Below are 20,002 nucleotides of genomic sequence, written 5' to 3'. Positions count from 1 at the left end.
AAATTTTTTAAAATAAAATTATAATGACCATAAATAAATATGAACCCCTTGATTATTTATTTATAGAACTAAAAATAATTAAGATTATAAATAAAATCAAAGAACTACATCAATTTTAAGTTCTTAATTAAAAAATCATTTTCACATGATCCTCACTCTATCTCATTACTAATAGAATTATACAACTAATCATATTTTATGTTGAGATCCAAATACTATAAAATAAGCGCATCGTATAACTTTTAAGATAATGTCACACGATATTTAGTGAAAAACGATTACAAATATTTAAGATTTACAGCATTTTGGTTCTTCATAATGGAAAATGTAGTAGCACAAAAGGAAACTCCTAAAAACGTAGTTTACATTATCCATATTTTAACCAGTTTATAAGAAACATTAAAATAATTGAAGAAGAGTTGTGGTCACGTTTGTAAGCAAGTCAAGCCCGCGATTGACTCCAATCATATCATTTAAAAACAAAGAAAAAGAAAAAAGAGGAAATCATACACCATTTATAAGCATTCATCGTAAATAACGCTAACATATAATTCACGTTAGTATGTGTTTTTCTTTTTTATTTTATACTTAGAGAATTATAACTAGAATTATCAATTACAAAAATTAAATAAAATTAAATATTTTCTAATCTTATCACCTTCAACTTCCAAGAGAGGTAACAAATTAATAAATCATGCTTTCATTTTTATATAATTTGTAAATTTGATAATCCTAATAATAATTTAGAGTGTCTATAAAAGAAATATATTTTAAATAATACTGATGTGATTTACTAGTATAACTATAAAAAAAGAATTATGAAATACATTTTAGGATATTACGCAAAAAAACAAATGATTAATTTATGCTTTTCTATCATTGAAATTACAAGAAAAGACAAAATTATCAAGGTGTAGTGGAAAACATCAACCATGTAGCATGTTTATAAAATAATACTCTCTTCGTCTAAAAAAATAATCATATACATTCTTCATCAACAATATTGTTTCTATTTTTATCAATTTGGTTCGTCCATGATATTGTTTCCACTTCCATTTATAACAGTAAAATTCACAAACTTTCACTCACAACAATAATGGGACCCAATCTCCACTCGCAATTTATTTTACAGGTCGTGGAGGGTATATGAAAAACAGCACATATTCCCAAACAAGAATTAGAAAACTTAAACATCAATTTGGTTGTAGTTTTGATGTCATTTTCACTATGACATTAATTTCAACAACCAGTCTAACATGGGTCCTTCTGCTTCACGGTAGGCACGTCGCACAGCCCCACCGTAGAAAAACACACACACACACACACGACACAGAATCAAGAATATGATCACCATGATGTTTAATATTGCAAACACATAATTAATTAAGTCAACATAATATATATAAGACTAAATGAGACAGTTCCACATACAAGTCTGAGCAGAAACAGAAATAGACGAGAGTTGCTTCTTACACGAGTTGAGGAAGAGATGCCTGGTTTCTGCATGAGTCGTGCTGCTACGCGCATCCGTGCCCGTGTTCGGGTCCGTTCGCCCTCTCAGCAGTACAAGAAAACTGCAAGTTTCATCAAAGCACAGGACAAGTCAGATGGGGTCAGTGAGTTCAGCTTCAACAGCTGTCTGCCCGAATCTGAATCCGGGAACAGGGTGATGATCGTAGTTGACTCCGGCCCCGAAGCTAGGGTGGCGCTCGAGTGGGCACTGTCTCACACGGTCCAAAGCCACGACACGATTGTTCTGTTGCACGTCGCCAGAAAGGGTACCACGCTGCGTAATTTTTTCCTCCAAATTGAACCAAGTGATCAGTGTTTTCGTATATTGTACCTTAAACAGCGTTTAACTGAGCAATGTGTATACCGTGTTTCAGATGGGAATACAAACGGGGAGATTGATCAAACTGCATACGATCTTCTGCACTCCAGCAAAAATATGTGTCAGCACAAAAGACCTGAGGTGAGTAGAAAGTTAAACCAAATGATTTTTCAGTAAATCTGTTCAGATTCTAATGATGAAATCTGCATTCGACACAAAACACGAAACTGTATCAGATGCTAAGGCATATCGTTCGCGATGAAACAGGTGCATGTGGAGATGGCAGTCCGAGAAGGGAAGGACAAGGGTGCTACCATTCTTGAAGAAGCAAAACGAGTAAGGGTCTCGTTACTGGTTCTTGGACAACGAAAGCAATCATTTCTAAGGCGACTACAGATGATTTGGGCAAGCAAGAGGAACGGGAGCAGGTTCGTGGATTATTGCATCCAGAATGCCAATTGTATGACAATCGCAGTTAGAAGGAAAAATAGGAAATATGGAGGATATTTGATCACTACCAAACGTCACAAGAACTTTTGGCTTCTGGCCTAGCCGAGTACCGCGGAAGCAAAGAGCTTTTAATTCCAAATGCAATCAATTGTATAAAACAGAAAAACAACATTTCATTTCATAGTGTACTGAATTTTCTGTCACAAAATTTCCAAAGATGAACAATTTGTAATTAAATAGGATCACATTATCATACTTGTACCTCATATCAAGCTCAAAGTCCATCTTGACAACCAAGAAACTGCAGTAACAAGTGAATCAATGTTAGCATAGATGTTGGAAGCCTGTGAAGTCCTGCAAAAAAGAGAAACTTTCAAGTAAAGTAAAGCAGGAGAGGAAATGAAAGTGTGCAACAATAAGAAGACAGAAAACAGTGCCATTATCATACTCTGAAAGTTTCTGCACTGTGCTTTGCTGTAGTAAGGAATCTCAAACTGTGAAAACACAAAAATTGCAATAGAAAACAGGAAGAATGCCTTTGCAAAGTAAATATCTTATGTCACAGTTAAAAGAACTTCCTATAGTGTAATGTCCACACAATGGAATAAGAGAACTAACGATAAACAAAGAATGGCTGTATCAATCAATATTCTTTTGCATCATATCACTGTACAGAGAAAACAAAGCTTGCCCCCGGGATTGCTACACGCTAACAAACCAACTAATTGTAAGAGGGAACAACCAAGGAGATTATCCTGCTTCCAATCAGAAATCGGACGGCTGAGAGCTGCATCCAACATATTTCGCCCAACTTTTGTATCTACCAACAAATATTCGTTTCCTTCAATTGAGTTCAGTTCTTGGAGCCATTTCATACTTATGTATACATTTTTTCCACCTTTCTTTACATGGGTTTTCAACAACAATGCCCTACCAGCTGAGTAACATTTGTGAGAAATAATTATTATAAGAATCTTCATACATGATTCATTTGAAGGCCTTCTGAGAGCTGAGGTTATAATGCGGTGTATATACAATTCTGTACAGCTTATCATATCCAGCAAGTACTCCAGCACCAGCGACACCAAGTAGCATGTTCGCTGTGACTCCTCTATACAGTGCTGCAAAACCTTCAACCCGAACAATTTCAACGAATGCTTGCTTGGCACTGTGATACTTGACTGATTGTCCGGACGTGAGCATCATTCTCCGTCGTAGAGTGTCAAATGGGTAGGCACATACCCCAGAAACCGTTGTCACACTCCAACCCAAGAAGAAGCTAGCAACAAAATTGTCCTGCAAAGTTCGGGTTATATTTAGTACTTATTTTTAACTACATTATAAGGACCAAAGTGAGCAAAGAATCTATAACTACACTTTACAGCTCAATAAATTATTCAGATTTGATCAAATGCAATCACATCCTACCAGGGGAAATTCAAGTAAAAGTAAGAATGTGATATCTTTACCTGAAACGGTCCAACCAAAACTACAGGTTTCATGGTGTCATAGATCCCAAAATACATTCCACGATAAAGAGTAATTCCCAATATCGAAACCCCAAACCCTCGATAAAGACCTGCCATTCCATCACTTGACAAGGTTTTACGATAAACATCCAGTAGCCCATTAAATTGGTGCTTCCCATTGATACGGCAGTCCCTAGCATCTGTCGCCAGTCGAGTCCTTGCATAATCTAGGTGATAAAGAAACAAAGAAGTGGTAGCTCCTGCAGCACTCCCAGAAGCAACATTTCCAGCAAACCACTTTAAGTATCCATCCTTCTCTTTTGAGCATCCGAACAAGCTTTTGAAGTAGCCTTTAAATGCAAAGTTGAAGGCCTGTAGAAAATCAGGAGAATGACACCACTTTTTTCCTACAAACTTTTAACACATAATTCTTCTTACCAAAAAAAAGAAAAAAAGAACAGGTGAGTTTGAAACCAAACAATTTGCATATATACATATGATAAATGGAAAATGATCAATGTTTCAAGTAAGTGGAGGTCGAAGAAAAAAAATGCGAGAACAGTCATAATTATATGGCAGAGGTGCCTTCAAAAACTAATGGCAATTGAAGGGGGAATCCATAATTCTCACAAAGAAGGAATAGGAGCATCCAACTGTGTATGATGAAGAGTGTGAAGTATTATACATCAGTCTGCTATGAGTCACTGTTATGTTCTACATATATCTCAAGACGTATAAGAAACAAATTGTATGGTTTTCATAATAAATCAATCTAGCCTGCAAACATATCTCAATTTAAAGTGTGTTGCAAAAGAGTGAAAGTGAATTGATTACATAAAAATCTGAGCACAATTGAGAAAAAATATATTAAGTGAGAGATAATGTAAAAATAGAATAATGCAAATGAAAAGATTCCCCAAGAAATTCAAAATAACTATAATGATTCATTAACTAAAACTTTAGAACACCTAGCTTAATGTCAATTGAAGAAATCACTAGGTTCTTGTCAAATAGAAATCTTACAATTAAAGATATTTAGATGCAGTGAAGCTATTAGTAATATGACAATCTAATAATTTATTTAAAAGAAAAATGTACTGATGCTTTCCACAAGCTACAATAACAGAAACATAACAGCGCCATCAAGTAAAAGCAGACCTTTCTGTTCAAAAAAAAAAAGAAAAAGGAAAAGAAAAGAGAGGAAGTAAAAGCATACCTGAGTGGGGAAATATCTTATAACATTGGCTTGATTACCCCTCCAAAAGGACAAAACCCCTTGCTCCCTGTAGACCCTCCGGAAGCAATTACCAACACCGCCATAAGGTCTTTGAAGCTGCCCTTGCTTCACTAACTCTCCTTGGTTCTGCAACAAAAGCTTCACTCTCTCAATCGGTGCAGCAGCAGTTTTTGCTGTAATAGCCGCAGTCCCTCCTAGGATGAAATCTATTGAAAATTTCTCCGAGTTTTTTGCCATAGAAGGCCCTCTCCCCCTTTATAGTTTCAGCCCTGAGTGACAAGCACACATCATAACTATGCAAGTATACCTTTCAAGTTTCTCAGTCTGTTTCGTGACTGTTGACAGAAAGTTATTTATATACAGAAAAGACAAGATAATGAAAACAAAGAGTGAAGAAAATCTACAATTTCAAGAAAGGGGACAGGAAATTCCTTAAGTTATTGGCATAGATACTCCAAACTGAAAGGTGGCAAGCACCCAAAGCAGGAGAAACGAAATGTAGTAGCGTATTCAATATACAGTATACAGAAAATGGATGTCTTTTGCTGTATGAAGAAATCAAGAGGAGGAATAACACTAAGGAAATTCATACTTCAGTTGGAGAGCAAAGATTACCTTAAGACAGCTTTAAACAGTAGAACTGCCAATTCTACATAACATGCTTCTCATCTCATAACATGGTGGGACAACATTTTAGTCTCCTGTCTAAGGGGGTGCCGGAAATAGTAAACTTTGAAATTTAAGGCTTTTTGGCGACGGGTCATAATTGAAATCTAAAATAAATAAATAAACCTTGAAATCTTCACATAGGAACCTGTAAACCAATAAAAAAATTCTATCAATTTTAAAATTATTCTGTGAAACCTTCATGTGAAAGTCTTCGAATCGCAACATTGGCATTGGAAAGCCCCAAATCTCAAGGTTTTCGGCGAAATTAGGGCAATTGGTACTAAAATTACACGCTTCGAAAGATTTTTAGGAGTTTCTTTATGCCATTGCCCTTTAGTAAGGACTGAAATTGCATTTTTATCCATCGACATTACTTGTGCAAGTGGAGATGAGCAACACTGCTAAATACAAATCTGGATTTGGATACTACATCAAATGGATAACATAATCACTTCTTTATACTATCCCATTTTTCATCAAAATGGTTGCAAATAAAAAATTCTCAAGCTCGCGCCAACAAAATAAGCTTTCTTCATTCGCTACTCAGGAATGATCAAATTGGCGGTTCCGCAAAATTCTAAAGCTAAAATAAGCTTTTCACACAATTCATTCACGTTCACAAAATCGTCAAGCAGATTACAAATTCATCATCATTACTCCCCTTTTCCTCAAATATTTCTCAGTAAACCGATGCATTAAATCTTCATTTCCTATTCCAATTTGAAGATTATTACCATGATTTCATAAAAAGCACCTTGAAATCAAAATGGAAAGAAAATGCACATATACATGAACACGGAACGAAAAAGAATTCAAAAGCAAAATGAAACGGGTAAGATTTACTTGGGGCCAAAGGGCCTGTGAAGGAGAATCTTTTCCTTGCTCCCTCAAGATTCAATTTTTTGCTTTTCCTTTTTGCAATATCTTTTGATTCCTTGTGCTTTTGCCGCCTGTGGTATAACAAATGGACCATAAAAACTCTAATTTCTTAGCTCGAAAATAAATACTATAAGAAAAAACTATAATTTTATTGCTAAGAATTCGCGCCTCATTTCAATATTTGGCCCACTCTTCTCGTTATATTTAGTTGGAGATTTATTCATTTATGAAAAAAATAAGGGGAAAGGATAATGTCGATGAGTCGATGACGCCTAATCACTTAAAAATTCTCACTGCTCGTCTCAAAAATAAAATAATAATAAAAAAAATCCCACTTCTTTTCCTTTTTTTATGAAAAATCAGAATTTGTAATTTACTAATTCTACAGTTATCACTAATTCACTTCCTTATTCACTAATTCACTACCTTATTTTCGGAGATAAAGGTTTTTATTCCTTCTTTTGGCAAAGCCAGTTTTTTTTAGATGGGGGTTGGGATTGGCATATGAAATTTGTTTTCTGATTTCTCACTTTAAAGAGAAAAGGAATATCAATAAGCTACGAACAAATTAAGTTATTTTAGTTCAATTAAGAAATTATAAATAATAAAGTTTCCTTTAAAAGAAGAAAGAAAAAAAAATTATAACAAAGCTGGTAAAATCTTGTTTTTGACAATTCAAGCGTTACTCATATTTTGGAATGGATCTTGGACTTGAATTTGTAAATGAATATCGATGAATTTAGGTTTCGTTCTAAATATATTTATATCGATTGATTCATCAAATTTCATATAAGTATTAAGATAGATATTGAATATTTTTTTATATATTAAAAATAAAAGATAAGAAGAGCATAAAATCCATTCTCACACATCTCATAACATGTCTGAAGTCATAAAAAAGCTCAATCACAAGACTCATCCGGCCATATCGCAACCTCAGTATAGCCAGCCTCAGTAGCGCAGGCTCTGAACATGCCTACCGTGTTGAACGGCATCGCAACGTCTCCAGCAGCCGACACCGCCACTAGACCCGCAGTGTGGCTTGGCGCGCACTCCTCAATCACATACGCCGCTGCCTCCTTGAGCGACAGCCCCTTGTACTCCATAAGAGCAGCCACGTCCCTCGCAACTGTGGCCCGGATGATGGACTCGCCCTTGCCTGTAGCAGACACGGCGCACAGCTTGTTCGCGTAGGTTCCTGCGCCAATGATTGGCGTGTCACCAATCCTCCCAGCCATCTTGTTCACTAATCCGCCAGTTGACGTGGCAGTGGCTAGGTTGCCATTCCCGTCCACAGCCACGCACCCGACTGTCCCAAGCTGACTGTCTCCATTAGGAGGCGACGCTTCTTCAACTTTCGTTAGTGGTTCTGTATAATCGATCTGGAAAAATGGCAATGGCGTGTCTCAGAAGCACATCATCCACTTTAGTATCAGTCATGGTTTCATATAATGCAGTACAATTCTAGAAATGAAGAATCTTAATTGAGCAAGTAGAGATGGAGCTGGTTCAACAATAGCAACTCATTTTGAACTTGATTGTTGAATGACCAAATCACGTAAACATTTCATCTATATGCCATTCAACATGGTGTAAACATTTTTAAGAATGTAATCTACCTAAAAAGAAAATTAAGGCTAGACATTTTCCATTTCATAGCAGCTAGTTCTTGCATTTTTGGTTGAGTATTCTGAAATTTGGCCAATCTTACAAAACAGACATATTACCATGTGAGTTTGACATATCACAAAATTAAGAGATGGGTCTAAAACGAAACAAAGGCGACCATTTGGGGAGAGAAGATAGACTGTCAAAAGCTAATACAGATCAAACACAATCATATGCTTATGCTCAATTTTACAGGATGATGCAAGAGGCAATGGTGATAAAGAAGTTAAAATAGGAGGAGCTTACCTGAACTCGATTAGCTTCTTTTGCTTGTTTCAGTCTTTCAATGTTTTCTGGAGTTATAAAATGGCTTGAATCTATAGTTTCCACGCCCTGCACACGCACAAACAAAAAAAAAAGAAGGAAGTTCAGGATCAGGACATATATGATTGACGTCAGCAGCTGAAGCATAAGTTTTCAATTCCATAATAAATAGTTTTACAGTCTAATAAACTATCTAGGTAGAGGACATTATTCAAAATACAGTAAAACTCATACACAGAGCAGAACAAGACACCAGAGCATTGCAGTAAATCAAGAATGTCATAATAAATCGACTGAAGATGAAACATGGATCAATCATGGCAACAAAACAATTCCACTTGATTTTACCAGAGGAAGACACACAGAAAGATTGCCAATCAGACAAGACTACTGTAGGTTCAAAATCTAAAGGTACCTCTCGTAATACAGTGTCAATGGTATCTCACTTATAAACTTCAGAGGTACAAATTGACTTTTTTTTTTTGAGAAAAGCTTATAAGCTCTTATTAGATGTTTTTTAGAGGTTATATCTCATTTGTAAATAAGTTGCTAAGTGTTTGAAAAGTGGATCCTTTTGAGATGTTAGTATTGACATATCTGTAATCAAATGGAACAAGCTACATGCCAACACATGCATACCTAAGAAAACCAAAACAGATAGTAGCATAAAGCATCACAGAAGTTTAATAGTATCATAAATTAAAGGGCAACAAGAAAATAATTACTCAGAAAAACCAATTTAGCAGAAGCATAAATCATACTTGATCCCTTGCAAAAGCCTCAGCCCCATCAAATCCAAGATATATATGAGGAGTTTTCTCCATAACTAGCCTTGCTAGAGAAATTGCATTTTTGACAGTAGTAAGGCCAGAAACAGCTCCACAGCGCTTCGTATTCCCATCCATGATACAAGCCTCCATTTCCACCGTCCCGTTGCTTGTCAAGACAGACCCTCTCCCCGCATTAAAGAGTGGATGGTCTTCCAATTCGCGAACCTGCATACATTACTTGAAATTACAGGATAGTTTTTCTGAATTTTCTGTAATACTCCAACTTGAAATAAAATAACAGGAAAATTTTTCACTTGTCTACAGAAGTAGAAATAAAAGAGGTGAAAAGAATCACAGTGCTGCTGCTGCCAGATCAAACAACATTCAAATTCCCCTAATTTTACGGTGCTAGATTGAAACTCAATAAACAGATGGATTTATGAATACTATTGCACTTTACCGTGATACATAAACAAAATTAGAAACAAAATAATTTGTAGGTTAAAACTCCATACTTGGATCCAGCGAAAATAATCTCACAAACTCAATAGACGCATTTAATCAGAAAGAAGCATAGGCAGGGTGAATCTAGGCAAGCAAGAACGCAAGATGGTGAAGAATAAACGGAGCTGGATAGAACGTACGACGAGTTCGACGACATCGAGTGGTGATCGACCAGCTTTAATAGCGGCGACGCCGACCTGCAGAGAGTGGCGGAGGGCTTCTTCTCGGGGCTGGATGCGCTCCGGCGGCAATGAGCGGGGGATTTCACCGCCGCCGCCGTGCAGTGCGATAGCCCAACCCATTCCGCAGCGAGCTAGTAGGTAGAGCAGAGCAGTATGAGCATCTTCTGCGTAATATTGGGAGCAGTTACTAGATTCCTTTTGTTTTTATTGGACGGACGGACATCTCCATGATTGAGACATCTTCCTTTCTTTTTCTTCTTCTTTTTTTAATTATGGGAAAGACTCAAGCATCTCGTGGTATTTTAAATTCATAGACATCTCCCTTTCTTTAGACTTTAGAGATAAATACTTCCCCGTCCCGTGAAGCTTGAACAAATTTTTTTCGACACGCGAATTTTAAAAATATTTTATGTGTTAGTAGGTGAGAAAATGAAAAGACGAATAAAGAGAAAAAAAACTTTTACCATATAAGAAAAATGCTCAAGCTTCGTGCGACAATTCGAAAATGAATATTGTTCAAGTTTCACGGGATGGAGGGAGTATTTACAACTGAGTCGTTAGTATTAGTTGTGAATTCAAGTTTAAAAACTCAAATTCACAGTTAATTATTTTGGTTATGAATTTGAGTTTTTAACTATAATTTATAATCAGTTTGATTAATTCACAATTGAATTGTTAATGTTAGTTGTGAGTTCGTGAATAATTTTTAAGGTTTTTTTATGTGAATGCTAAAATGATAAGTGTGGTCAATTTTAAATTTTTTTATCTCAGTGAATAATTTCTATTTTTATTATTTTAAATTGATTATTTTAAAAATCCACTAAAAAAATCATGAAAAATAGTATGAAAAGGAAAAAATAGAATGAAAAAAGATGCAAGCCAACCATAGAAATGCACTGATAAAAAGAAGAAAAAAGTAAAAAAAAAAAAAAGAAGAAAAATGGAAAGAAATTAAAAAGTAAAATTATTTCCTCCGGATGTCAGTATTCCAACAGCATCACTTCTCCCTCCTCAGAGTGCCTCCCCATTGTAAAACCCACCCTTTTGCAATTTTTAAGGCTAATTTTCAATATTTTTCAGTATCGCAGGTCCGAGTTTGGACATCATCAAAAAGCGTATATGATATATCAGACTTGATGTGAAAATATTTGCAGTGTAGCATAATAACATCAAAATTCGACATGTCATGTAAAATTTTTAAATTTAAAATTTGAGCGTTTTATTAATGGTGCTCTCTTACATTGAAAATCAAATTTATTGGATGGAAATTTACACCGACTCGACATTGGTGACAGATACAAAGAAAGGGAAGAAGCTTTTACATTTATTAATATGATGAAGATGGCACCACAAAATTTTATTAATGGCATATTCCATGTCTATGGGGAAGCCAATATTGACTGTCGTCATTTAATTTAATTTAGCGAATTTTTCTATTCATATTTTTAACCCGAATGCATGGACTAAAGAATTTTCAGCCCTCAAAGAATTAGAAAAATATTGTCACACCTACACGACTACACCGACCAAAATGAATTACTAGTATAATTTTGAAATAGATGAGTGGGCCCCATCATACAATAAATACTGCATACACATTTGCCCGAGACGACAAACAACCATTACGAGCCATTTGCTGATGCATGAATACTCTAATTTCCAATATTAGTTATGCATGTTTAGTGTAATTACATTATTTATGCTTGTATTAATTCATTATCTTATGCAGCCTCTTGATACAATGTATATGATTCAATACTCTCTATCCCATTATACTATATATCCTATAATAAAGTATAATTTTTTTCATTTTCGTTCATTCCAATTATTTTTATTTTAGGACACGACACACACATTAACATTATTGATTTTTCTAAAAAAATAATGGGTCTTTTACTCCAGTCAATATATTATCTACAAAATATTTCTTAAAATTTGTGTCATCCTTCAAGTGATACTCGCTTGAATTGTATATAAATTTTAATATGTACTACTCCTACATGTTTAAATATTTTAGTTATACACTTTTAGTTTTAAATACTATTGTTTTAATAATTGAAAAAAAAACTAGCCAACTACACTCAGTATTTATATATATATATATATAAGTTAAGTGGGGTTTTCATATTATATTTAAATATTTATGATAATTATATTTTATTCTATTTATAATTTTTTATATGATAATTAATTGAGTAGTGTTTATTTATATATAAAAAGAAATATAAAAATATTTCTCATACATTACATTGTACGAGTGCAAATCCTAATTTGATGTTTAAATAAATACAATACTTATTTGCAAAATGATTGAATATATTATTTTTATTTTTCAAAAAAAAAAAAAAGAACTTTTGAAATTGATCACGATTTGAATAGTTGGTTGAAGTAAATAAGTAATGTAAGTTTGATGAGGTCTCCTTGCAAATCTCCACGTCTCACTTCCATTCCATTATTCCATTATCCTCAACAAAATCATAACTGCTCATGAAATTGAACGTCGCAATAACTCCATTGCTCACTATTTACTCTTCAATTCCCTTCTTTTTCAAATTTAAAATTTCACTCTCACCACTCCCATTCTCCACCTCCAGTGCTTCCCAACCACGCCGCCGCCGCCGCCGCCGCCGCAACCATAATGAACTCACCATGCGCAGAGCCAAAGCTTCGATGTAGAGTTAAAGATTTAGTAGCATCATGTTTCAATACTCGCCGCCTACCTCTAGGTAATTCAATTATCAACAAACCTTTTCAAATTCTTAATTTATATATACTCCTTTTATATATGATCAAAACATTCAAATTAAATTTTCTTGTGTTTGATTTAGAGGAAGAGGAAGCAGCTGACAGCAAACGGCCGCCTAAAACAAGCTTGAAAGCGTCTACTTCTTCACATAAGAGCGGCGGCGGCAGTTGGCGGGCGGCGGCGGAGGCTGAGCCGCGCTTTGCTGAGGAAGACTACATAGTTTTCTGCTTCGGAGAAGATGGGGAAATTCACATGATAAATAATGACAGAAAATCATCAGAAATATTACAACCCTGCTGCAGCGTTAGTACCACAAAGGTGCATGTGACTAATATATGCATGTCACGATTTAATTTAATACTCCATTTCTTGATTCATTAATTTAAATTTGTGACAGATGATGAAGAATGAAGTTGAGCAGCCAAATATTAGTGGAAGCAAAATGGAGTCCTCTTTTGAGTCGTGTGATTCTAGCCTATCAGAAACCAGCACCTGCAGCTCCTTTGCCTTCCCAGTGTGAGCTCCAAATTAATAAAATTAAATCTAACATGCAAAAACATCATATTATATATACATATAATTAGGTTATATTGTTTTGAAATTTGAATGCAGGTTGGGAATGGAGTGGATAGGCAGCCCCCTTCACATGCCCAACGCAGAAAAACGCAACGCCTGCAGGCGATGCGCTACGCTATGAATATTTTTATTTGAACCACTCCCTATATATATATATATATACATAAATTGATTTTTCATGGTTTCTTGTTGCAAGATGTGTACTTTGATTACTCTTCATCTTGAATGGATATATACTATGGATTAATTTGATTGTACTTTGATTTTTTTTTTTTTTTTTTTTGAAACCTTGGATTTGACATCTAATTTCAAAATGCAGGCTTAATTAAGTTTATTTCCCTGCTTTTGAGGGGGAAATTAATGTAACCTTTAATATGAACAGTTGATTACAGATTGTCAGCAAACATGGAAGAGAATACAAGAGTTTGAGACGAAGTAGTTATATTTGAAGTGTTAATAGCCAAAAATGCCCCCTTCCTATTATTGAATGGTAAGAGATTTTTATAACTTTTTTTTATTATTATTATTTCAAGGCATTCCCAACCATACTACCATTTTGGAGTTTTGAATTGTGATACGAACATTATATAATTTATATTCCATTGTTTAGGTAATTATGAAAATGCATGTAAACCATTAACCAATAACGTAATTATAATTATGTTGTAATGTTATTGTAAGTTCTATCTTGCCGTGCTATTCTATTTCTTAATTTTTTTTTCTTTACCTTTATCTTTATTTGATTTCAAATATTTAATGTATCAACAAAAATGTGAAGACTTGGGGGAGTTGGGGAGGGGGAGCAGTGGGGTTTGAACCCGGGACTTCACTGTTCACACACAGGAGAAAAAAAAAAACAAACAAAAATGTGAAGAAGATTATAAAAAGAACAATGCATTTCATATGTTATTCCACTAAGTACATGATTACATTTCATTTAGACGAATAAATCAAATATATGCATTTTATAATTGGTTAATAGAAACATAGGCATGACGCTAAAATATTCAAACAAGAGGACACAACTAATTTTATTTATTTATTTTTATCATATTTTGTGTGATGTCATGGGTGTCCACATTGTGTGCGTGTGAGTGTGCAAATAGTATGCAAATCACATGGGAGAAGTAAATCATGCTTGAAAACCAAGTGTGACAAGCTCTGCATTATAGATTTGTTTGGTCATGTTTTAACAAGGGGACATATTGTTCATGTTATGTTAAATTGATTATTAAATAATTATTTAATCTCGACCAAAAAATTAGGTGGATGACAATGTGGATCGAAAATATGACGTGAATGCTACGTGGACTAAACGACATTATTTACTCATTTTCTATCGGATTTAAGTAAATGGAAGTGTCCACGTCATTTTTTCAATTCATGCGAGCATTGCAAAAATTAAAAATCGAAGGTCATATTGCAAAATAGATGTAAGTTGATGCGTTATTTTACAATTACTCCTGGGCAAGTTGAATAATGAGCGAAGATAAGCAAGCTACTACAATCACTTTTTCAATTGAGAGAGAGAGAGAGAGAGAGAGAGAGAGAGAGAGCTAACAAAACCATATCTTGTTCAATTACAGTACCATCTCAACATACAGCAATACAGTTTACTGAAATACCTAAAGGATTCTATTCCAAATAAATATCAGCAATCATTTAGATATCACTTCAATTCACAACAAGCCCTTCCAATCATTTTACCTAACACGACATGCAATAGCTATAGACATATACGTTTCAGAGAACAAAGCCTCAAAGCTGCGTGTTGGCTCTCGCGCTGGCTGTTAGGACTGTTGCAGGACTAGTGACTGCAGATGAAACCTTGCTCTTGCAGCAGCAGAGACAGATTCTTCGTTTTGCAATTCTTTAGAAGCCGTCACAGCAGTGATATAAGCTGCCCTTGCAGCTTCCAGTTCCTGCATATCCATTTCATGATCCTGCCAATTTGAGGAGATGCTGAGTGTTCGTATGGCAGAAACTCCTAGGACTATATCTGACAATCCAGTAGCTAATAACACAAATAGGCATCATACACTACAGACACAGTGACTCCATCGCTTGCAAAGTAATGTATGAGTCTGACATAACCAGTCAAAAATGGGGAAACGAGGGAAGGAGGGGAAGTGTAAAATAAAGAGCGACATAAATGTATCTAAAATTCTGTAGGAAGGAACTTAGTTTCTAGGTCATAATTGTTAGACCAAAGCTTCAGAATCCTCAGGAGAGAAAGAAGCAGCTGCCTCTGAATGGTAATTGACTTACTATTTCGTGATTCGGATCAATAGGATTGAGGACGTCATCATAATCTCCAGCAGAAAAGGCAGAGTCATCTCTTCTCAAGCCTTCAATTAATATCATAAAAGATGATATCTCCCCTTGCACCTTATCTAGATCTTCCTGGAGCCTCTCCGCTTTCTTGTTGGAAGTCATTGTCTCCCATTGTAACTTTTCAACAGCTGCTTGTTTGTCGGCAAGCTTAACCTGTAAAAAGAATTTTCCCCAGAATAAAAAAATAATAATTCAAAAAATCAATAAACTTACAGAAAATTCAGAGTGAGAAAGAGAGAGATTGGGAGAATGCTCACATTTTATGATGTTAACCCTAATCACATAAAGCTTCCTAGAAGAAGCTCAAGTTAAATACAATCTAAGGACGTCAAGTCAAACTTTTTTTTTCAACAGTCTTACTCCGGTAAAAAAAATATGCTTACTAATATCATGAAACCAAAGAGCTCCAAACTAATGCAAAGAGTGAAAAACGGATAGGGATTCCTGGGTGAAATATTATTTAGATCAGAAATGAATGTATATCAGAAATCAAGAAATCCGTTTTTATCATCTAAGGGGGAAGGATGAAGCATCTTTACGTGCTGCTCATTTTATTCATTCTTTTCAAGCCATATATATGATTGAAAATTACTAGAGCTATACTGTAGGTTCAGTGTTTCAGAGATATAAGATTAGATGAATATCCTAAATCCAAAGGAAAGAGATAGCGTAGAGCTAATGAATGGCCGTCCAAGATGCCATACTGAAGGATAATTTGGAAAGCCAGTCCAAATAAATAAACTCAGCAAGGTCCAGAACACAATAATATATCTGTAAACAATAACTTGTAGCTTATAAAAATAGCCATGCCTTTGCATCGGAAAGCTGTAGTTGAGTGGACTTAATTAGTGAGTCCTTTTCTGCAGCCTCACTTTTAAGTTCCTCATATTTTGTCTGAATTGAAGTCATCTCATTCTTTATGAGTTCTGCTGATCCCAAAAGTTCATCTTTTTCTGATAACTGCCTCTTCAGATCCTCTACTTGGTCCCGCAATGCCATCAGTTCTTCTCTATCCTTTTCAGAGAGCAACGTCCTCGAAGAAATTGATAGGTCCTCCGTGTCTGGACTGTCGGCTGCAGTCCTGTCTCCCTGGTCCCTGGGCTTTTTTGTTGGAAGAGTAGCACTCTTTCCAGCTGTCTGCAACATTGGCAAAAAAATTACTCTTTAGGCGAAATCATAGTGAATAATTGAAGACCATTAGGAAAGGTGTATAAGATCTCAATTCACTCACTAAACATGTACGATACTAAATCTTAGAAGTTTCTTATGTTTAGATCAACAAATGTACAAGCACTTAAGTCCATCAAAGGTGGAAATCTATGTTGTTCTTTTTCTATAGAAGCCATAAGAAAAATAGATACTGCAACTGTCTTTTCCGTTTCCTTTATTGTATTTCTTTTCGCTCCTTTCTCTTTTCCTTTTAATTTTTCCCTTCATCCTTGTTTATTCCCTTTTATCTACTCCGAGTTTTCTTCTCCTGATTTTCTTCTTCTTCCCTTTATTTCTTTTCTCTATTCCAACTGTGGTTGTAGCAGCCGACAGCATTATCAAAACTACTTCGCATCATCCAAACAACTGCAAATTCAACGTTTTGTTACTTTCTCTTTTCTTTATTTCCTTTTTGTTTTCTTGTTTTTCGCGGTTTCTCCCTACCTTTACTAGTTGCTACCCCCCCCCCCCCCCCCCAAAAAAAAAAAAACAAAAAATCCCTTTTTTAACTTTGCACAGAAAATATGCGTCTACACCACCTCAGTTTGAAGGAAGCTATTATATGAGTTTTATAGACATCACATCTGATCAAAGAAATAAGGATACCAACCACCTAACATCTATATCCAAAAACTATGCCTAAAACGATACCAACCATCAAACATCAAGAAGCATGGATAGTTGGATAAATAAATGTTACCATAAATCAGTAATTCCAATATTAAGTAGTAGTAAATAAGTCATAACTCTTCTTGCCACAAATAGAACTCCATCTAAAACCTAAGCAGTCTCCTATGCCACATTGCGATACAGATGCAGTAAAAGGGTCGAAGCTGCTAAACCCGTACAGATAACAAATCCACAGATATGTAGCTGATTCATACAAAATAAGAATAGATGCCCATATAGATTCGACTTAGTTAAGTAACTTACTAATTTAGTTAATCCAGTCAAACAAACTTCCATTTTGTGGAGAAGTATTTGGAAATTCATTTAAAGAGATCAATGCTAATTGGATTGAAATACTCTCCAACATTGCGCAGTCATAATAGATTATAGCATACATTGTTCAAACTGGATGATTACTAAATATGAAATATGAAATTGCAGAAATTTACAAGCAATTCAATTTGCAAATTCAACAAAGACATAGGTATTGCAAGTTCACAGACACACAGAGTAGAGGGAGAGTATTTTACCTTTTTATAGAGGGCTTCTCTAGAAGGCGTCTTTGTGTAGATCATAGAACCCCGCCGCTTGAACGAGGAATTCGATTTCCGATCCTGACGTTGCAAAAATTAAATTAGCAACAAAAAAAAATAAGAAAAAGAAGGGAACAAGAAAGTGAAATTGGCGTGGTTTGTTACAATGAGCGACTGGACGAGTGGGACCATCTCCACGAGGTCGTTGAAGAGGACCGGATCGACGCCTCCGGTGGCGGAGGCGGTGGCGGCGGCGGCGGAGAGAGAGGAGAGCGTGCGGCTGAGGTCGTCGCCGGAGAGCCATGACTTCGGGTCCGACCCGAAACCACTGGTGTCTTGCAAATCCACCAAATGCTGCTGGGATTCGTACATCCTCCCCTCCATTGATTTTGAAATGGATATCGATCAGCTGAATTTCCTGTATTTCAAAGAAGAAGAAGAAGCTGAGAATTTTGAAAGTGAAGGATTTTTGTTTTTGAATATCTCTTTAGTTTTTTCAAATTTTGTTGTGATTTATGCAGGTTTATCTGTGGACTGCTGTATCTAGAGTAACTGGAATTTGAATTCTTTTTTGGGTTATTAGTGCCTAAATACACCAACTTTGGGGCTAGTTTGGTTTTGCACATGAACTTTAAAAGGTGTAAAAAAATACATGAATTTTAATGTTGTAGCAATTTTATCACAAATTCAAATATTAGATATTTGAACTCCATAAAAATGTTACGATTTACGAGTTTAGAGATGTCTTATATGATATATTTTAGAGATGTCTTATACGATGTCACAAATTCAATTTTTTCTCAAATTAAAGATGACGTGGCAAGTCGAAATATCGACGTGTTTTCATCGGACGTTTTAAAAAATGACATCGTATAACACATCTCTAAAAGATATCGTATAAGACATCTCTAAACCCGTAAATTGTAAGATTTTTATAGAGTTTGAATATCTAATATTTGAATTTGTGATAAAATTGCAACAACATTAAAGTTTATGTATTTTTTTACACCTTTCAAAGTTCATGTGCAAAACCAAACTACCCCTAAAGTTGGTGTATTTAAGAGCCAATAACCCTTCTTTTTTTGGGGCTAACACGTGTTAATATTATAAATTTTGAGCGTTCACCTTCAAAAAAAAGTAAAAAATGAAACAGCATTAATATTATATATATTTGTGTCGATATATATATGATATATATGATAACAGCATTAATATTATATATATGATTTTTATATATTTGTGTCGATATATATATGATAATATTAATGTGTCGATATATATATGATAATATTAATGCTGTTATCATATATATAATATTAATGCTGTTATCATATATATCATATATATCGACACAAATATATATAATATTAATGCTGTTTCATTTTTTACTTTTTTTTGAAGGTGAACGCTCAAAATTTACCATTCTCCTCAAAACACAATCAAATCAAGAGGGTGTTTGGCTAAGCTTATAAGCTCTTTAAAAAAAATTATAAGTTGTTTAAGAGTTTATACGTGTTTGGCAAAATAAACTTTTAAAGAGTTTATAAAATGTAAAAATAAGCTCTAAGAGCTTATAAGTTCCTAAAAAATAAGTTATTCTACCCCAATTTATTTTCTCATTATCTTATAAGCAATACTCATTTGACAAAAATAATTCAATTATAATTTTTTATTTTTATTATATATTATTCTAATTTCATTTTTTTCGATTTTCTTTCTCTAACAAAAAATTTCTCTCACTAACTAAAAGTTCGCTCTCTAACTTATAAGATCAATTGTCAAACACTTTAAAAACTTATAAGCTCTTAAAAAATTACATCTTATAAACTTCAAAAACCTATAAGCTCTTTAAAATAAACTTAGTCAAACACCCCAAGTAATATCTTGTCGGAGCACCCTCGATCACCTTAAGCATCGTTGACTTGCTAAAGGCGATGTGATGTCGATCTTGATCACTAGAACTTTTCAACAAAATACAAGAGTTTTTAATTGAGATAATCTTTTAGAGTCAC

At 34.7% G+C, this 20,002-nt stretch overlaps 5 protein-coding genes across 6 annotated transcripts; 2 read left to right on the top strand and 3 right to left on the bottom strand.

Annotated features, from left to right (window-relative positions):
- Positions 1-1,278: 1,278 nt before the first annotated feature.
- On the top strand, positions 1,279-2,536 carry LOC131008779 (uncharacterized). The gene is made up of 3 exons (XM_057935806.1): positions 1,279-1,778; positions 1,887-1,972; positions 2,099-2,536. The coding sequence occupies exons 1-3, from the start codon at positions 1,490-1,492 to the stop codon at positions 2,381-2,383; spliced, it is 660 nt and encodes a 219-aa protein (XP_057791789.1). The 5' UTR covers positions 1,279-1,489; the 3' UTR covers positions 2,384-2,536.
- Positions 2,537-2,792: 256 nt separating this feature from the next.
- LOC131008778 (ADP,ATP carrier protein ER-ANT1) lies at positions 2,793-6,765 on the bottom strand. 2 transcript variants are annotated; one of them, XM_057935804.1, is made up of 5 exons: positions 6,500-6,734; positions 5,603-5,801; positions 4,967-5,256; positions 3,751-4,122; positions 2,793-3,577 (listed from the first exon to the last, which is right to left on the bottom strand). In XM_057935804.1, exons 3-5 carry the CDS (start codon positions 5,222-5,224, stop codon positions 3,269-3,271), a joined length of 939 nt encoding a protein of 312 aa, XP_057791787.1. In that variant the 5' UTR covers positions 5,225-5,256; positions 5,603-5,801; positions 6,500-6,734; the 3' UTR covers positions 2,793-3,268. The 2 variants fall into 2 exon arrangements, with proteins under 2 accessions (XP_057791787.1, XP_057791786.1); XM_057935803.1 differs by lacking the exon at positions 5,603-5,801 and having other exon boundaries at positions 6,500-6,765.
- Positions 6,766-7,339: 574 nt separating this feature from the next.
- Positions 7,340-10,177, bottom strand: LOC131008777 (isoaspartyl peptidase/L-asparaginase 1). The gene is made up of 4 exons (XM_057935802.1): positions 9,882-10,177; positions 9,229-9,462; positions 8,450-8,536; positions 7,340-7,917 (listed from the first exon to the last, which is right to left on the bottom strand). The coding sequence occupies exons 1-4, from the start codon at positions 10,041-10,043 to the stop codon at positions 7,438-7,440; spliced, it is 963 nt and encodes a 320-aa protein (XP_057791785.1). The 5' UTR covers positions 10,044-10,177; the 3' UTR covers positions 7,340-7,437.
- Positions 10,178-12,399: 2,222 nt separating this feature from the next.
- On the top strand, positions 12,400-13,423 carry LOC131008775 (uncharacterized). The gene is made up of 4 exons (XM_057935801.1): positions 12,400-12,649; positions 12,752-12,987; positions 13,067-13,185; positions 13,282-13,423. Exons 1-4 carry the CDS (start codon positions 12,562-12,564, stop codon positions 13,364-13,366), a joined length of 528 nt encoding a protein of 175 aa, XP_057791784.1. The 5' UTR covers positions 12,400-12,561; the 3' UTR covers positions 13,367-13,423.
- A 1,321-nt stretch (positions 13,424-14,744) lies between these two features.
- On the bottom strand, positions 14,745-18,557 carry LOC131008774 (protein MICROTUBULE BINDING PROTEIN 2C). Its single transcript, XM_057935800.1, has 5 exons — positions 18,156-18,557; positions 17,988-18,071; positions 16,390-16,716; positions 15,514-15,732; positions 14,745-15,188 (listed from the first exon to the last, which is right to left on the bottom strand). The coding sequence occupies exons 1-5, from the start codon at positions 18,372-18,374 to the stop codon at positions 15,036-15,038; spliced, it is 1,002 nt and encodes a 333-aa protein (XP_057791783.1). The 5' UTR covers positions 18,375-18,557; the 3' UTR covers positions 14,745-15,035.
- Positions 18,558-20,002: the final 1,445 nt, after the last annotated feature.

The sequence above is a fragment of the Salvia miltiorrhiza genome, chromosome 2 (assembly GCF_028751815.1).
Source record: "Salvia miltiorrhiza cultivar Shanhuang (shh) chromosome 2, IMPLAD_Smil_shh, whole genome shotgun sequence".
NCBI lineage: Eukaryota > Viridiplantae > Streptophyta > Magnoliopsida > Lamiales > Lamiaceae > Salvia > Salvia miltiorrhiza.
The sequence above is the reverse complement of the archived record's forward strand: the minus strand, read 5'-3'. Positions and strand labels throughout refer to the sequence as shown.

What these genes read in the sequence shown, in the direction of transcription:
- LOC131008779 (XM_057935806.1), top strand. Translation starts at nt 1,490, where the DNA reads ATGCCTGGTTTCTGCATGAGTCGTGCTGCTACGCGCATCCGTGCCCGT. An exon ending in GTTGCACGTCGCCAGAAAGG is followed by an intron (nt 1,779 to 1,886) that starts GTACCACGCTGC and finishes ACCGTGTTTCAG; the next exon opens with ATGGGAATACAAACGGGGAG. An exon ending in GTCAGCACAAAAGACCTGAG is followed by an intron (nt 1,973 to 2,098) that starts GTGAGTAGAAAG and finishes GCGATGAAACAG; the next exon opens with GTGCATGTGGAGATGGCAGT.
- LOC131008778 (XM_057935803.1), bottom strand. Translation starts at nt 5,224, where the DNA reads ATGGCAAAAAACTCGGAGAAATTTTCAATAGATTTCATCCTAGGAGGG. An exon ending in TAAGATATTTCCCCACTCAG is followed by an intron (nt 4,123 to 4,966) that starts GTATGCTTTTAC and finishes GATTTTCTACAG; the next exon opens with GCCTTCAACTTTGCATTTAA. An exon ending in TTTTGGTTGGACCGTTTCAG is followed by an intron (nt 3,578 to 3,750) that starts GTAAAGATATCA and finishes CGAACTTTGCAG; the next exon opens with GACAATTTTGTTGCTAGCTT.
- LOC131008777 (XM_057935802.1), bottom strand. Translation starts at nt 10,043, where the DNA reads ATGGGTTGGGCTATCGCACTGCACGGCGGCGGCGGTGAAATCCCCCGC. An exon ending in AGGCTTTTGCAAGGGATCAA is followed by an intron (nt 8,537 to 9,228) that starts GTATGATTTATG and finishes GTGCGTGTGCAG; the next exon opens with GGCGTGGAAACTATAGATTC. An exon ending in AAGAAGCTAATCGAGTTCAG is followed by an intron (nt 7,918 to 8,449) that starts GTAAGCTCCTCC and finishes CCATTTTTCCAG; the next exon opens with ATCGATTATACAGAACCACT.
- LOC131008775 (XM_057935801.1), top strand. Translation starts at nt 12,562, where the DNA reads ATGAACTCACCATGCGCAGAGCCAAAGCTTCGATGTAGAGTTAAAGAT. An exon ending in GCAGCGTTAGTACCACAAAG is followed by an intron (nt 12,988 to 13,066) that starts GTGCATGTGACT and finishes AATTTGTGACAG; the next exon opens with ATGATGAAGAATGAAGTTGA. An exon ending in AGCTCCTTTGCCTTCCCAGT is followed by an intron (nt 13,186 to 13,281) that starts GTGAGCTCCAAA and finishes ATTTGAATGCAG; the next exon opens with GTTGGGAATGGAGTGGATAG.
- LOC131008774 (XM_057935800.1), bottom strand. Translation starts at nt 18,374, where the DNA reads ATGGAGGGGAGGATGTACGAATCCCAGCAGCATTTGGTGGATTTGCAA. An exon ending in CACTCGTCCAGTCGCTCATT is followed by an intron (nt 18,072 to 18,155) that starts GTAACAAACCAC and finishes TTGCAACGTCAG; the next exon opens with GATCGGAAATCGAATTCCTC. An exon ending in GAGAAGCCCTCTATAAAAAG is followed by an intron (nt 16,717 to 17,987) that starts GTAAAATACTCT and finishes CCAATGTTGCAG; the next exon opens with ACAGCTGGAAAGAGTGCTAC.